General features: G+C 39.3%; 1 protein-coding gene across 1 annotated transcript in view; it reads right to left on the bottom strand.

Moving 5' to 3' along the window:
- Positions 1–1336: 1336 nt before the first annotated feature.
- Positions 1337–18233, bottom strand: part of nrg2a (neuregulin 2a) — a 658989-nt gene continuing 642092 nt past the window's right edge. Inside the window, 5 exon segments of the mRNA XM_080201095.1 lie at positions 1337–2505; positions 4625–4843; positions 8636–8763; positions 10312–10435; positions 10665–10767. Of these exon segments, the coding sequence (XP_080057221.1) occupies positions 1863–2505; positions 4625–4843; positions 8636–8763; positions 10312–10435; positions 10665–10767 (1217 nt within the window). The 3' untranslated portion in view covers positions 1337–1862.

Genomic DNA, 18233 nt, shown 5'->3' with positions numbered 1-18233 from the left:
AGGCTTCCCATTAAATAATAAAACAATTATGTTTCTTTTAATGAAAACATAACATGAGATTCACCTTCTGCAAAGATCTTCTCTTCCCATCCCTCCCTCCCCTTCAAGCACAAATCTGTTATGGTTTCACGTCTTTTATTGTCCAAAGTATGTTATGTTTATAAAAACAACCAGCCTCGGGACTTGGATTCACAGATCTTGAAAGTAAAAATCCAGCAGGGTACGATTCCTTGCCAGAAATGATTCATTGCCAATAAACATAAGAATCACAGGAGTGCACAAAATTCCTGCTTTTTTTTAATGCGCGTGATAACAGTCTTTTGAAGAGCTAATGGCAACAACTAACTTTAAATGAAGTATTTAAAAGTCACATACTGTACCCTACTCTACAAATAAAAGAAAATGATGCCGTTAGCTTCATCCCTTCTGCTTTATCACTTGTGAAGCAAGCCAGTTATGGAAGGTGTAACATAACTGAATCTGCACAGCTGGCTGCTGGGACCTGTCACTACCTTGCTGAGGATGAATACATTGTGAGAATTTTGGAAAACGGTTAATCGTTGTATTGTGGGCGCTGCATTTCCTCAGTAGCATGTTATAGATTAATGCTATGTGCTGTTTGGCATGCAGTGTTTTACACCAAGCATTTGGGGTTCATTGGAAGTAAAGAATATAGGTTTATTTCAAAATGGATAATGCTAATTCCATATTTCAGCCCTGCATGGCAAACGGTTGAAATGTACCAGTAAAAGATTGCAGAACCCATAATAAACCTGCACTAAAAGGGACAACAGATGAAAAGTTATGCAGTTCATTAAAAAACATGTTAAATCTCTCATTCCTAGCTTCCCATGCATCAGTCCATTTGGAATGGTAAAGACATGCAAAATCATGTTGCAAAAAATCCCATCAAAAACAAATACCACAAAGTTGTTGCTTATTAATTTCCAGTTTCCAATCTGACCATTTTCAAAGTATATTTGAAAATAACATTAAAATGAAAGTGGTCTGATGTTCTTGTCGAATGGTGCTTTTGTACTTTCCTGATGAAAATAGTTGAGAATACTGATAAGGAAAACCCAAATAACTGCAAATGTTGCAGACTCTTTAGTGACGTCTGAATGTCATGTCTGGTTTGCACTGACCTTCGAGCTTTTTTTTAGTGTTGGTGAGACTGTCAGTAAAGTGGACTCAAGATAACATGCTGCCAATCTGGTGCCAAGGGATCTTATCCTGGTAAATTCCTAGCTTGAAATGGGCTACAAACATTAATCTAATCTTCACTGTTATTTTCTTCTTGTAAAAAGTAAGAAATATTTATTAATTGGGGGGGGGGGTGCGGGTGGGAAGGCAGAAAAATAAATATAATTATGTTCTGTCCTCCCAATCAAATAAACTAAAGAACAGAGTTCAGCCAGGATGTCACTTGATGTTTCAGGAACCAGTACATAGATTAATAGTATCAGATACAGATGTCTGTGTCCAGAATTCAAAGAAGTATAACTGTCCAAATGTAAGAGAGTCCATGGTACAAATAAAAAAAAATGAAATAAAGGGTGTGTAAGATAATGAGTCCAAGGTAGAAATACTAAAAAACTGAAACATCAGCAGGAAATCTGGTATCAGCATACAGCAAAAGGCACCACAATATTATTCTATTTATGATGTGAAAAACCGACACACCATCATCATCTTTAACTGTAAATCATATTTTACATATAAATACATGTTTTCCTATAAAAGACTTTCCTGTTAGCTGTAAGACAACTTTGCTAAAATGAAAATAAAATGTTTAATTTAGTTTTAGAATATTTGATAATTATATAAAATAAAATATTTTTACAGTTGCGGATCTATGTCATTTACACAGTTGTCGTGTCTTGATTTGATTTTACCCGTGATACTCGGGTGTGTCCGTCCTCTCGCACATTGTGCCTATTGGATGAGTAAGTCCTATTATCAGAAGACCGGAATACTGACGCTGTTTCTGTGCTTGCTGCTGGAGGGTTCTGAGTGCTTAAGAAAGGTGTATGCTCTCCTGCTTTCTCACCATCAGAATCAGTGTCAGAGCAGCAACTTTCTGAGTTTGAGTCACAGTCGCATTCAGCTCTGTGTGAAATGTGACCATTTGGTTTTGTTTTTCTCCACCTTCTACTGCTGTTTGCCATTTTCTTTGGTCGATCTAGTGCTGGGATGTACTCTTGTGTCGTCTCGTACTCATCATCCTCCGCCATTCTCATCGGACTAGGGGGGAGACTTCCAAAGCTGTCATGAAGGTAGCTGTGGCGCTGCTTGTAGGGATCGTGTCTCTGGATGTCCTGTTGGTACTTGTGGTATCTTCTCAACAAAGGCTGTTCATCCTCCACTGTGTAACCAACTGCCGCTTGAGGCATTGATGTTGCGTGGGTAGATCCACGTGGAGACATCTCAAAACCGTATGAAGGGACGGAGTAATGCAAATCAACAGGTGATAAACGGGCTGGTGTTGTGAGGGCAGACACGTACCTAAAGAAAAATCACAGCAATCAACAATTGAAGTAATGTAAAATAGGGCAACTAAAAGATTGTACCATTTCAATTTGTCTGTATGCATGATATGTTGTATTTTTTTCTTTTTAAATTTTCTTTCTAATTGTGTTGGTGAATTCTACCCTCATGCTGGATTATACTCTGAAATTTCATTTGAGGTCCTGATCCAGGTATTAGGAACCCACATAAGTTGATATCGGATCCCAGAATGTAACTTTTGAGGAGGCGGCCAATTAAGTGATCACCTCCAGCAGCCCCATCCAATGAAGGATGGAGGTCAGGGTCCCGAGTCTGGAGGGTCATTGGTGAAAGGCCTTCAGCACTGACATGTATTGGCAGCCCCACTATGTGAATTTGCAGCTGCCAGTGCGATGGGTGAAAGAGACTTCCGAAGACATGATAAACATCTAAAAATGAATGGAGGCCAAAGCTGCTAAGCTATCACCATGGAGGTGGAGCTTATCACGTGGGGAGGCCTGTGGCAATAGCTCTGGCCATCATACAATCACGGTGATGGTGGGGAGGTTAAAAAAAATATGTGGAATACTGTCAGCTCCCCCCACCTTTTCCTGCCATTTCCCGAGAGGTTTGCTTTTGGGCAGCCCTCTCCATTATTCGCCCTTAGTGGATTCCAACTACTGCCTTGCAAATTCCAGCCAGCATCTGCACATTAGTCTTAATCAGCACAAAAAGGGGATTAATTAGCTACTCATCACCACCACCCCTACCTCCCATAACCAGGCTATTCAAAAATGGCTCCAAGGCAGGGCCACGTCAACAAACCTGAACACTAGCTGACAGCAGGAAATTGTGGGCTGACTGTCCATGATCCTGCCTGAGCCGACTATGGATTTACTAATTGCAACTAGCCCCTAGTTCCTCACTAGTGGTCATCCTTCCTTACTAAATGTGGACAGTGAACTTACTCACGCTATTTAAGCCTAAACCTATCCTTAATCACACTTAAACACTTCCATCAGGGATTATGCATAGGACTCAGGATTAGGAATTTTATTCAAATTTTCCAGCCCAAATGTGGAGTTACTAAGCACCGTGTAGACACCTCCAGTGTCACATTGGATGAGAACAGTTAAAGATTTGTAAGGTTCAATGCTACAGGACCTATTCCATCCACTCAGTGAACTATAGCATTCTTGTACAGGATACAAGAATTGTACATTTCAACAAATGTCAACAAAGAATGTAAAGATAAGAAACCTAACTTTAATATTGTATCTTTACCAAAGGTAATTCAGCATCTTACTTTATAATGGGGTCCAGCAAAACTTGCATGTTCTTTGTAAGTTTGTTGATAGATATATTTCCCCGTCAGTTTTTCAGAGAAAAACATTGCATGTTCTTTCAATAAATGCGTACCGTAACAGCAGATTGACCTTTAAAGTTAACTAAAGCTTTACACATTCTGAGATGGAAAAAAGTAAGTCAAATAAGCATTTGGATTTTGGCACCAAATATTTAGAAGTATTTTTATGTCTGTCAAAAAGTTTAAAGCAAAATTGCATAAGCCCAGAAAGTATACAGGATGGTAATCCCGGTAGTTCATACTTTATGCTTGCTGCAAAACATCTCTAGATAAGCTCATCCTATATAAGTTCACAGGACCAGGGGAGGGACTTCCATGTGCAGATCTTCAAAATGATGGGTGGGGAGGAAGGAGTCCATCAGAAGTCTGCCACCTCATAAGGCAGAAGTATCTGCTTGTTGCCCTCTAATCTTTTGGGGCCCAGGTCACAGCCCAGTTTTGCACCCTCAGATTAGAAGGACACCTTCTGCTATCATTGAGATAAGCCTGGTGAGTCCAAATGTACTCACGCTGATGGTATACTGAGGCCCTAGGGTTTTCTGCCCCACGTTACGTTGAGAGACCTAGGTCCAATAAAATCATGCATGTAAACTTGCACACGAGGCAGAGTATTCAAGTACTTGGAGTTTTGTGGCCAAGGCAGTGGACTCCCGCCAGATTTACAGCTGGAGACTGTCACACAATTGTTGGGGGAATAGCTTGTAGTGATTCAGTCCACAAATAAATACATGCAGAACACAACCTTGCATTGTAATATGATTCATTTCATACCTGTCACTATGAGGTGAGTCTCTGAGAGAATCTATTGAGTCCCTGCAATGGAAGATCGGATGCCTTGTGTCATGGTGACCACAAACTGCACTTAGTCTGCCTCGTGGTTCTATGGGGCTGTTACATTTACTGGTTTCTAGTGATGATGTCATCATCCCCGAGTGCATTTCTGAAGTTCCACTCTCGGTCCGCTCTATGCTCCATGTGTGATCTCCATTTCTATAGGAAAGAATCACATGTTACTCAGAATTTGTTGGCTGCACACCAGTAATTGAGTTTAATTGATGTGAGGTTATCCTGCTTGGTAGACATTTGTCTTAATAAAACATAATCTTGGCTGATAGGATGACATAAATAATAATTCTTAATTTATGAGCACTTGTTGCTACCACAATGCATCAAATCAATTACCCAAAATTATAGAAACACCACCAATGTTCAGATTTTATGAAGGAAATTTTAAAATTTCTTATTATTGGGTTGCTCAAGTGTGAGGGTCAATGACTTGCTGCAAGCTGCCACTAGGAGGCATAAGAAAACAACCTTTGGGGGATGGGCAGCACAATGGCACAGCGGTTAGAATTACTGTCTCATAGCGCTAGGGACCTGGCTTTGATTCCGACTCTGGGTGACTATCTGTCAAGAGTTTACATGTTTTCCCCATGACTGCATGGATTTCCTCTGGATGCTTCGATGTGCAGGTTAGTTGGATTGGCCATGCTAATGCAGAACATGCCCCTGTCTACATCAATGGGGATGAAGTGGAATGATCGAGAGCTTCAAGTTTTTACGTGTCCAAAATACCAACAACCAGTCCTGGTCCCCCCATGTCGACACTATAGTTAAGAAAGCCCACCAATGCCTCCATTTTCTCAAAAGACTAAGGAAAATTGGTATGTACGCTATTACTCTCATGAACTTTTACAGCTGCACCATAGAAGGCATTCTTTCTGGTGGTATCACGGCTTGGTATGGCTCCTGTTCTGCCGCAAGAAACTACAAAGTGTCGTGAATGAAGCCCAGTCCATCCCGCAAACCAGCCTCACATCCACTGACTTTGCTTACACTTCTCACTGCCTCGGAAAAGCAGCCAGCATAATTAAAGACCCCATGGACCCTTTGCACACACTTTTCCACCTTCTTCCACCAATATCTGAGGTCACGTACCAACCGACTCAAGAACAGCTTCTTCCCTGCTGAAATCAGGTTTTTGAATGGACCGACCTCGCACTATGTTGATTTTTCTCTACACTCTAACTATAACTGTAACACTACATTATGCACTTTCTCCTTTTCTTCTATGTGAACAATATGCATTGTCTGTACAGCATGCAAGAAATAAATAAATTGTCTCTTAGTGTCCCAAGATGAGTAGGTTAGGGGGATTAGCCATTGTAAATGTTTGGGTTACAGGGATAGGGTGGAGGGGATGGCCTGGGTTGGATGCTCTTTCAGAGAATTGGTCCAGACTCAGTGGTTCTATGGATGCTTTGGTTCTAATCAATGCTTCTAACAGTCAGCTTGTTCCAGTGTGGGAAGTTGCAATGTGCGCCATACTGACTACAAGTGTACTGCCTTGAAAGTTAGTCAGGGGAATGGGATTGTCACTTGACAAGACCAAGTGAACACTCAGGGTTTGAATCCCACCTTGGCAGATGGTGAAATTTGAATAAAATAAAAATCTGGAATTAAAAGTCTATTTATGACCATGAAATAATTGTCAATTATTGTAAAAGCCCATCTCGTTCATGAATGAGGAAATCTGCCATCTGATCTCCATGTGGCTCCAGACCCAATCTGCCCTCTGAAATAGCCTAGCACTCAGCTCAAGGACAATTAGTGAGGACCTAACCAACAATGTCCACATTCCATGAATGAATAAGAAAACACATAACTTGTTGCTGAAATAGCACATGCCAATTTTAGTTAACATTTATTATTTAGACTAATAGTCATGAAAAGGTTGCCAAAAGTTAATATGGATACGAGAAAACATGATATAAGAAGAAATCATTATGCCTTTTTTTCACTCATTAGAATGAACGAGCTTTTAGCTTAATGATAGAATTCAGTTCAGAAGATGCAGGATTTGAACCATGTGCTTTTGAATGCAGATCAGCGTTCTGACTGTAAATTCTGGGTTGACATTCAGCAGGGTACTCATGTCTAATGCGTATGGGAAACCTCCTTGTACAGGTACTGTTGTATAATTACACAGGACTTAGGCTCCTTTCCTATCTAACATTTCTTAGGTAACTATCCAGGTGAATAAGTCCCTCTGAAGTCTTGACTCTAACTCAGAGTTTGAGACTTTTTTGGAAGGCTGGGAAATTTTCCGCTGCAAGTTGAAATGTTCCAAGCAATTCCCATGGAGTCTTTGCTTTGGGACATCTGAGGGACTCTGTAGCACAGAGAACAGAAGATCTGGACCTATGATTTCTGGACATAACAGATCTGAAACATTGTTAACTCTGTTTCTTCTGATCATAGAGCTGCTGAATGTTGCCAGTATTGGCTGCTTTTAGTTCAAATTTCCAATGTCCACATGTACGTTGTCCATTGGAGTTTAATTTATTGGAGAAATTTTAAATTCTGAATTATAGCCAACTGGAATTACACACCAAATTCTGCCAATGCATATCTAGTTTCATAATCTTAAAATCTGAAAAGATCCACCAGCGGCAAATATAATTTGCTGCAGGGGCATTTTTGCATCCATGAAACTTGATGTTTTACAAGTTTGGGTCTTACAAACCCTTTCTGATGACTAAGAACAGACTCACTTTTCAGCACAATTAATGCACTAACAAATTCATAGGAATGAATAATTTCAAAATATGCAGCTTTGATGATATTGAAAAACTAGTAGTAATTACAATGCACCTGAATTTAATAGTTGAAAATGGCTAATGATCCATTTAATGAGAATAAATGGCAAAGAGTTTATTAATCTGGCTGTGGAATACAATTTTGTTGACAATGGCTGAACAGCAAATTGAAAATTTAACAATTATATCTTGCAATTGCTCATAGTGGAAAATGACCACATTTTAATCCTCACTGTACTTATATTCAAATGCAAAACTAACGCATATAGAGGGACACTACATTCAATGGATAATTGCACTTGTGACATTAAACAACTCTGCATTTAAGGAAAGTAGAACTGGCTCACTCAAAGAGAAGGCATTGAATATGGAGATTGAATTTACACACAGAAATCATGAAATATATCAAATTAATCATATATTCAATGATTTGTATTCTGTGCTCATGTAGCAGCATTGTGAGCGGATATTTCCATCAGTGAGATACTTGGACTAACAGTCAGCAATAATTCTGCATCATCCGGTACTTTTGAAAGATCACAAGTATTATTTATACTATTCTCTTTTATCTGTAAGTGAGAATGCTTTTTCATTGATATTTTAGACTAGAAATGGAATTGGACTGGCCATATAAATACTGCGTCTATGAGAGCAGGTCAAAGGCTAGGAATCCTGAGGTGAACCACTTACCTCCTGACTCCCCAAAGCCTGTCCACCGTCAACAAGGTGCATTTAAGGAGCTCAACACCATCCAAGACAAAGCAGCCCATTTGATTGCTACCCCTTCCACAAATCCTTTCATATTGACAAACGGCAACAACCATGTGTATCATCTACAAGATGCACTGCAGGAACTCAGCAAGGTATCTAAGGCAGCGCCTTCCAAACCCACAACTTCTCCAATCTAGAAGGAAAGGACAGCAGACACATGGGAACACCACCAGCTAGAGATTCCCCTCCAAGTCACTCACCAACCTGACTTGGAAAGGTATTGTTATTCCTTCAATTTCACTGGGTCGAATTCCTGGATTTCCTTCATTAGCAGCACCTATATCTCAGGGACTTCAGCAGTTCAAGAAGGCAGCTCACCATCATCTTCTCAAGGGCAATTAGAGATGGGAAATGAATATTGCCCTAGCAAGTGATGCCGACATTCCATAAATGAATTTAAATAAAAAATTACCTATGGCTGGATGTGTGTGTAGCCGTGGAAGAGTGATGAGATGTGGACGATGGCTGGCTTGCAGAAAATGAAGTTTCCGTTTCATGTCGCCTCACATGTTCAGGGGCCGGAACATTTTTTGAAATGTACTGTACATGGAGAAGAGAAATAAAAAAAACTTCAAAGTCAAGCAATAAGGACCTCAGCCATTATGAATTAAATGTCATTCAATTTGAAACTTAAATAGTTAAAAACACCATGGTAAATTATTTGCAAAACAAATGATTAGAAACAAATAATTGCAATTACTCAAAAACCATATTTTTATAATAGGTTTTGAATGGATTTATATATTTTAAATTTCTTTAGAGGATTTCCTGGCTGTTGTTCCTTGCAGCTCAAGTTATTCCCTGGAAGGCTAATAAAATATAAATTAAATTCCCCAAATCATTCTGGTAGATTAAGGGTTAAGGAATCAACTGGACTTAAAATGCTTTCGGTTATCATCCAATCAAAGGAATTGCACTGCACAGGGAAGGCATTTAGTCTCCTGCACCTGTGGCAGCTTGTGTGTCACTCAAAACATTGTGGGTTTTGCATCACAAACTCGAATCCTTACACAGACTTCATAATTATCAGATGTGCCTAAAGGACAATTCACAAAAATATCTTCGCTGTGGAGGATGGGAAGGGAGATTTGCTTTTTGCACTGATTGTAACAGAATTGTAAACCTCAGGGCGTGTTGATAAGATTGCGAGAGAGGCAAAAAAAAATCAGATTTCTCGCCTCTCGCAATCTTGCGTCCGAAAAGGGCGTGAAGATGATTTTAATAATGAAATTTGAATGTACATATAATTAGTGAGCCCAGAATGGAATCAACCCACTTGTTTTAATGGCCTCACTGGTAAGGAACGTATGGTCCCCATCAATGGGGACTTAATGTGGCGGCTTCGCCGTTAGGATTGGCGGCCAGTGAGGCCCCTGCCTGGTCCCTGGTAGTGCCAGTCTGCACCCTGGCACTGCCAACCAGGCGCTGCCCAGCAAGCACCCTGGCACAGTACACTCTGCACTGTGCAGTGCCAAGGGGTGGGGCCATAATGGACCGGGAACAAAGGCAGGGCCATGATAGGGCAGGAGCTGCACACTCTGCAACCAGAGAACGGCCAAGTGGGGTGGTTGAGTGGTGATTGATCAGGGAGGGGGTGCAATCGGCCAGGGAGTCCAGCAATCAGGAGGGGGCTAGGGTGTCCGTCAGATCTGCATATACACAATAGCGCCCTCTAGTGTAAGCAGCTGGCTTTCCGGGAGCATAGAACCTGACGACTCCCTCTACTGGCAGGAATCAGATTGTACATTATTCTTTGCACTATGTGGCATAAGATTTAATTTGTGGCCTTGCCAAAGAAATGGATCTGAAACTCCTGTTTTCACGCTCGTTCAGCAGTTAGAATCTTTTTGGTAAGATCGCCCACTATGTCTTTGAAGTAGTCTATGATTGCAGCTTTGCTTTGAGCTGCCTGATACTCTCCCTGTTGCAAACTGCAGACTCTTATTTAGAATGAACTCAGAAATCTTTTAATCAAAAGAATTTTAACCCAAAAAATTGCTAAGCATTAAACAGGATTATTCCTAATTAATCTCTTCTTACAGCTCATTTGGTTGTCCTAAAATCAGTTTATTAAGTAGTAGCACATACATCAACCATCTGAATATCTTCTGGGAGAGGGCCAGGATGATTGGGTCCATTGGCAAGGTTTCGGTTTTGATGGTCTACACAAAGATTTTGCCTCAAATGGCTGTGCATTTTCTTTCTTTGTTTTCTAAAGGAATACAATAAGTAGAGTAAGTTCATGGCAGGCTGTTGAAATTACTTCAACAAATTGCAAGACACCTACAAACATATTAGATATCGGAAATGTAAATGTATCCAGTAAATTATATGCATTGTTTTAAAAACAACAGATTACTTAAACTGCAACAGTCTGTAAACTGTTTTAAAATCTGATAAGAAACTTTACATTTTGGTAACAGACAAGTTTAAAGACTCACTTTGTTTTACAGTATGCCACTACACACACTATTCCAACAACAAGAAGGGCAACACAAATGCCGGTAATGGTCAAGACTCTCTTTTGATACAGTTCCTCAGCTTCTGCAAACAGAAACACAGCAAACAAAACAGTTAAATACCTCAGTCGGACTTAAACATAAACATCACTTTAAGTTGCAAGTTACTCATAAAAACCCAACAGCATTTCTCACTTTACTTTGACATACAAATATATATGCAGATACAATAATAAGTAATGCCCAAAATAGAAATAAACTGTACTAAATACACAGCAAATAAAATTATAATTACCACCACCCTCACCAACACACTCAGGACAGACTTCATAATAAAACTTTTTAAAAAATTATTTAAAAAGCTGAACTATTTCAAACTATGCCACAAAATAAAAATACCTAGGTATTAAAGGTAAAGCATCAGTTTATTCAATAGAAAGTAAAGCTTCAGAGAGAGTTCAAGTTAAGGAGGAATAGTTATCTTGAATGATATTTTCATTTTTGTTTAAATATTCTAATTTTGATATTCATTTTCAGCTGTTGAAAAGCAGTTAAAACATTATTTTCTGCAACCTAACAATTATAGAGATTATGAATTGACAGTAGTCAAGCTAGTTGAATGATCGCTGTTCATATGTGTGTCGATCACAGTAGTGAGAATATAAAGAAATAAAAAGACAATGGAAAAATGGGAGACACAAAAAGTTTTTTTCCATACAAATATCTTGTCAGGGTTGGGGTGGGGATTGGGGGTGGGGTTTGGTTGCGGGTGGTGAAAGAGGGAAGTCAACAGCCTGGCATAGCATGCTTGTTACTGAAGAGGAGAATGGGAACATTGAGGGAACGGGTAAAGCAGACTGTGAAAGGATGTCCCAGACTAAATAAAAGGTGTCCTGACAAGACATGGGAGTTGGAACTTTTTTTTTGTGACCAATGATTAGAATGTCAGCAGCACTCATTTTGCTGAAGATGAGTGACACAAACAAGTTTATGTGTTATTAATGTTTCATTATTACCCTTTTGCACTTTGTAATAGGGAAGTGCTGTGGTGATAATCATATTTATCACCTGCATAACTGGGGAACAACCTAAGTACACAAGTGTAGCTCAAAATCTGAAATTAGTTGCACAATCTTACCCAGGATGAGGACAAACTTGTTGGAAGCTTATATTTCAAATTTGGAACAAGATTATGAAACTGTTTAGTTTGCTCTCAATAAATAAATTGCATTTGCTTCAGCTTGAATTTTTTTTTGTTTTTCTTAGTTTGGTCCATTTCTAGTTTTTAAGCTGCCTGCCATAAAAATTGTTTATATTAGCTGCAACTTCAACAAAAACATTATGACCTGCAACCTCGCTTGATTTACTATTAAATCAACTTTATTATAAACCAAGTTTGGAGTTCAAAGAATAAGGTCTCCCTAATCTAAATACCAGCTTCGCTTATTGAAAAGCTAACAGATGACACAGACTTACATACATCTGGAGCTAACATGAAATTTATAGGTCAAACATTTAAGCAGTGGTTTTATGCTGTCTATTTACAACAGTTATAAATCTGGAAGAGTTCTCCTGGGCCAGCTGCAGCTCATCTCTAGTCAAAAAGAGTGCTGCTATAGAAAAGCTGTGCTTATCTGTAGCTCAATGTCATCATTAGATACTGGACTCCTTTATTTTGGTAATGGATGGATTCATACAACTAGACAGCTGCAGTCAGATCATCCCTTCAAAGCAAAAGAGGTTGCTAGAAATCCAAGGCAGCTTTTTACATTTGCAGATTAAAATGAATGGTTTTCCATACCCATAAATTCAAATCCAAGATGCTCTGCCAATGCAGAAAGTTGACAAAAAAGAAAGAAAAAAGGAGAACAGTTTCAGAGAAAAATATTTAAAACATACCAAAAATTATACATGTTATGTGGTTAGCTCAAACTTTGGTATAGAAACATGGTAGGTGGAACATTGACATGTAACATAGTGCTCAGGGATCCCGGACAATGGGTACTACCTTTACAGGCAAAAGTTTTACACATGCAAAACAAGACAGGAATGGGCGGCATACAGTTAGTTGCAAATAATTACTTCATTTTTTTTACCATTCTAAGGAACAATATTGTGAAAATCATAGGTAATTATTTAGGAGTAAAAACAGTTATTATTTATGGCTTTATCAGGTTTGATAGCGAAGTGGCATTCTCTCTGCTGTAAAAATCATTTTTTTCCATAAACTAATGTATGTATACTAACATTAAAATAGGGTTGAAAATCTTAATAGCAATTCAATCTTGGTACATATTGTATGCACTTGTATAGCTCCTACTTCACAAAAAATAAGCTTGATATGTTGTTCTTGGCAAAAAGACTATGAAGGAATATTCATGAATAACAACAGTGGCAAATGAAATATTTTCTCATTTGTAGAATGGACGATAATAATTGGGATTTTTATAGTTTATTCTCTTGTCAATTTTCTCCCCTCCCTTCCTCTTCTGGAATCATTGCCATCTTAAGATATAATCCAATAGACCTCATTTGCCTTCTAGTACCTTAATCCAATGCCTTTGGACTTGAAAGTGACTATAGGGAGACTACATGGGAACATCACTGAACCTGGTCCTGTCCTTACTTAATGTTCATATGTTACAAGACAGCAGCAAGGAACAGGAACCTGATCCAATTTTACCATCCTTTGCCCAAAGTTATTTAGGTCAATTGTAGCATCACATCCAGTTAAATAAGCACTGACAGGGGAATGTTGCTGGGAACTTGCTGACCTTCGTGCTTTAACTTCTTGTTGCTTAAGTTATCTGAACTATCCAGTTAGGGAACACAATGATGGCTGTTCAAAGTTACACTATGATTTACAGTGAATCATTCTCGCTGCACGTCACAATAAACTATGAGCTGGTATGTTATGATGCTGAAACCACAAGTGGTTAAAAATGCAGCAGGACTTTGGAACAGTAGCTTCACTGATAACTAAGGAACAAAATTTATGGGTGTGGATTTTCATAAAATTTTTCCCATTCATCAAAACTGTAACTTTGGCAGAAGAAGCATAGAAACTTTAGATGTTACAGCAAAAGATCACAAGAAAGATGCCAGAAATTCACCCCCATAATATCGAACTCTGCGTAATTACTATATAAAATAATGGATATAAGAGAATGGATCCAAAGCTGTGAGTTTCATCTAAGTTTGACACACTATTAGGTCTTTATTCCCATGGTCTTGTAACAAATACTTAAATGTCTATAATTTTAAACATTGAATAACCTTGAAGCATCTGAATATCAGGATTATCCCACACCTTCTGATATGGTATTGCAGGAGTAAAAGTGTCGCAGGGACAGGCATTCACAGTCAAAAAAAGATTATAGTATAAAGCAATGGCTGTAAAGTAAATGGGAGAAGGAAGGTTACAAAATTGAAATAAGTGCGAGGAATGTATAATGCCTCATAGAGTTCTTCCTCCAAGTGCTTGAAATGAAATAATAATTTGAAAAGAAAAACATTCTTGTACACTAGTTATTGAAATGTCCCTAACTCTTTTAACTGTTAAAGTATTCTAAAACGTTCAATGCATGCGCTGCCAGCCATGTGTAGTCAATTGGGAATTTAATTGTAGCTAATTGCATTTTTGATTAGTAAATAAAAAATGAATAATAGGCAATGTCATTGGGTATGTAATTCTCCAAACTCATACTCACACAGCACATGCTTGTGTGTTTCAATTTCTATGTGCACTGGGCAGTAAAATGGTAAGACAAAAAACCCAGTGTGTGAGTATGCTTTGTTTTTGTGTGTTCTTTACTTCCTTGGTTGCTGATTATTTGTTAAATTAGTGCATTGCATGGGTGAAAAGGCTGCACGTCAGCACCACAGGAACACTAGCACCATTGCACAAATTGAAGAGTTGACATCATGGTCAACAGAGAAAACTCTGATTAATGCAACAGACCTCCACTGGTTTCATTTAAATTAGGCTGGTGAGCTGTGGACATCAGGGCAGCTCCCAAGTCTGAGAAGGACCGAGGGAGACAATAGACAAGGAGCCAAGTAGAAGGCTTCCAATGGTTGTTGGGCTGATGTGAATCCAGGAGGGACTGGAGCGCTCCTTTAGGTTCAGGTAAGCATTTTTTTTTTAAGAATCTCTTTACGGGTTACTGACTAATCTACCTGGACTGCCAAAACATGGTGCCCACAAATTTAACAGTGATAACAATACAGTGTAGATTGGGCACACACTATGCCACTGTTAAGTGATTCTTAAGTCTCTTGAATGAGGCTCAAAACACAACCTTCTGACTCAGAGATGAAGCTGTTGCCAACTGATCAATGTCTCTCACCCTTTCAGGAACATATTATAAATGGAAGCAGCAAAATGGGAACGTTTCCAGAGATATTAAGGCTGAGACAGATAGAAAGATATTTTAATTGTCTAATTGGATTTTCCAAAAAGGAAAGAGTTAAGCAGAGACAAGTCCATCATTATGTGGGGAGAGTGTGTAAGACTGGATAGAATTGCATTCTGGTACTTTTCAACTGCAATGTTATATATTACAGTTGAATGGTTGATTCTGTGCTTTTATCAATCAGTGCATTGCCAGAAATATCCAACCTTTTGGAGCTGAGGGTGAAATCTATGCCCCCGTATACAAAAAAAAGACCCAAAAATCTTTTTAAATAGAGGATTTTATATGCACAGAAGTGGTATGTCCATATAAAATACAGCAAGATTCCCTTCTATAAAAATATGTGGGTCCCCCACAAAGTAATATCCCTATTCAAAATGTGGAAGTAGAAATCCCCATCCCTCCTTCTAGTTGATCCACTGTAGCAGTACCAGTAGCAATAGAGTATAATTACAGGGTGACAAGTTTATATTGGCAGTTTCCATTATAAATCTGGAATTAAAAATTTATAGTGCTATGTAAGAAGAAAACATTTAAAAGATAACTGAGCCATGTCTGTGCAGCTTGCTCGAATTATCATGCGTCCTCTATTCTCAGTTCACCTGATGGCCACACTGTAGATTGACTTGCTACGTGCAGTATCACAGGAGATTGATTTAACATATTAACATATTAAAAAACCTTATATTGTGTATGCTTTCTGTACAAGAAAGAATTTCCATGGAACTGCCACGATTAACTAGTTAAGTTGTAATTATACCCTTCCTCACTGGAGATGTTGCAGTGCACCAGTAACACATTAGTATCACACATAGGCTTACATTAACAATTCAGTGAAGTTACTGTGAAAATCCCCGAGTTGCCACACTCCGGCACCTGTTCGGGTACACTGAGGAAGAATTTAGCACAGCCAATGCATCTAACCAGACTGTGAGAGGAAACTGCAGCACCTGGAGTAAACCCATGCAGACACGGAGAGAACATGCAGACACTGCACTGCCAATATCCCGAGACGTGAATCAAATCTGGATCTCTGGCGCTGTGAAGCAGTACTGCTAACCACTGTGCCACCGTGCTACCCCATTTACATAGAGACTTCCATTAATTGACCTATGAACTACATTTTGAACATCACTGATCTACATTACAATGGTGTGGAGATGCCATCATTGGACTGGGGTAAACACAGTAAGAAGTCTCACAGCACCAGGTTAAAGTGTGACAGGTTTATTTGGTAGCACTCCGAAAGCTAGTGGCATTTGCTACCAAATAAATCTGTTGGACTTTAACTTGGTGTTGTGAGGCTTCTTACTACATTATGATAGCAGAGGGAGCCTGGGTGTATAGACCCAAAATATCACAATAGTAGCAGCTAATTATTTTTCCTTTTACAATGTAGTAATAATCTCCAGAAACTTCCTCAGGATTCTCCTGATTGGCTGCCTTTGAAGAGTGCAGATTTTCTGCATATATTTAATACAAAGTTAACTTAGAACTATTTCTGAAGTAGGGAAAGGGTTAATGAATTTGATGCATTTTGTACCTAGCATATGTCACAAACATAACCCTTCCTCATGGCTGATCTCCTCAAGCTTATATTGCTCCTAGCATCAATATAAATTATTTATTCATGTTTTCCTTACTTGTTCATGTCTTTCATTCTTTTAACTTACATTTTCCATAAAGACAGATAGTTAAATGTGAATGTTGTTTTGCAGACATTGCAAACCTTACCCATTTGTACCAGCTAAACATAGTTAAACAGCTGCAGATGGAAGAGTGCGATAATGGCTATTTGACAGGAGGACTCCTGCTGGGAAGCCGCGACCACACAAGTTACTTCAATGGAGAAGCTGCCGAAGCTGCTGGAAAGGCTGTGAATCGTGACCGTACTAATGCCTGCGTCGTGACTGAAGCTGCCAGACAGGCTGCGGGTCCTGGTTGAAGCCGGGGGCTACGTCGTGTCAGGAAGCAGAAACATTGCGGGTCCTGACTGATACCAGTGTTTGCATTGTGACTGGTGCTGAGAATCATCACGTTTAAATACTTATCTGTATTCAGTGAGAAGCCTGGTAAACCACTGTTAAGGGCCAGGTCTCTCCCAAAAGCTTTTGAAATAAACCTACTGTATTTTGACTCACTAACAGTCTCAGAGGTGTCTTTTACCTACAACAATTTCTTTAGGAATTTAAGCCTCATGTGACCAACAATTGACTGTACAAAGTTATTTTCTGATACATAAAATTGGTAGTTGACTGCACTTGTGATCTTTAAATGTAACCAAACTTTACTTTCAATATAAATATAGGCTGGGATTTAACGCAAAGGGCACAATATTCTGACCTCAGGGTGGGCTGGAAAGTGAAGAAATTGAGAAAATAATGGGGATGACTTCCTGATGCAGTCCCATTGATAGACAGCAAAGTTAAATCATTTAAGATCCCGTTAAAGGCAATTTTATGGGGTTGGCAGCACTGCTCCCCGTTGACTAGGAAGACCTTCAGCCTCATGGAGGTTGCCTCAAAGCCAGAAGCTCCATGCCCCATGGAGGTGGCCACCTGCAGGAAAGGCAGCCTTGAAACTCCGATGATTGCCCAGAATGGGTTTCCCTTCCGATTGCTGGGGCCTCGCTCCCTTAACCATCCACAGTTGCCTCTCCAAAGTCTCCTGGATTCCTCGGCAGCACCCACCTCTCTTGCTGGGACTGTAGATGTCTACAAGCTCCTGGCCCTCTGATTAAACTGCCAGCATCAGGCACCTGCCCACCATGCTTAAACAGACGGCAGATCCAGAAGTGGCTAATTCGGAAGCTGCTTCTGGTAAAATCACTGAGCCGGTTCCGCAGCTGGCAAGTGAAGGCTCAAAATCGCCATTTGGTCCCAAAGTTAGGGTCCTAAAGCTGAGGTAAAATTTAAACCAAGGTATCAAATAATTACATCTCAGTCAATACTTTACCAAGGTGAAATAATGTCTTCTTTAAACTCCTTTGGTTTGCACCTCTCTCACCAATGTTTTCAAAATATATTTTGTATCAGTAGCAATGATCATTAAAATCTTGAGGATTCACTAAGTTCCACAGCGTCAGGGAGTTGAATTAATATGTTGACAAGAATGAATGCACCTTAGTATTGAGTCT

This window comes from Carcharhinus amblyrhynchos, chromosome 13 (assembly GCF_965287045.1).
Source record: "Carcharhinus amblyrhynchos chromosome 13, sCarAmb.v2.hapA, whole genome shotgun sequence".
Lineage (NCBI taxonomy): Eukaryota > Metazoa > Chordata > Chondrichthyes > Carcharhiniformes > Carcharhinidae > Carcharhinus > Carcharhinus amblyrhynchos.
This window is presented reverse-complemented; position numbering and strand designations above follow the sequence as displayed.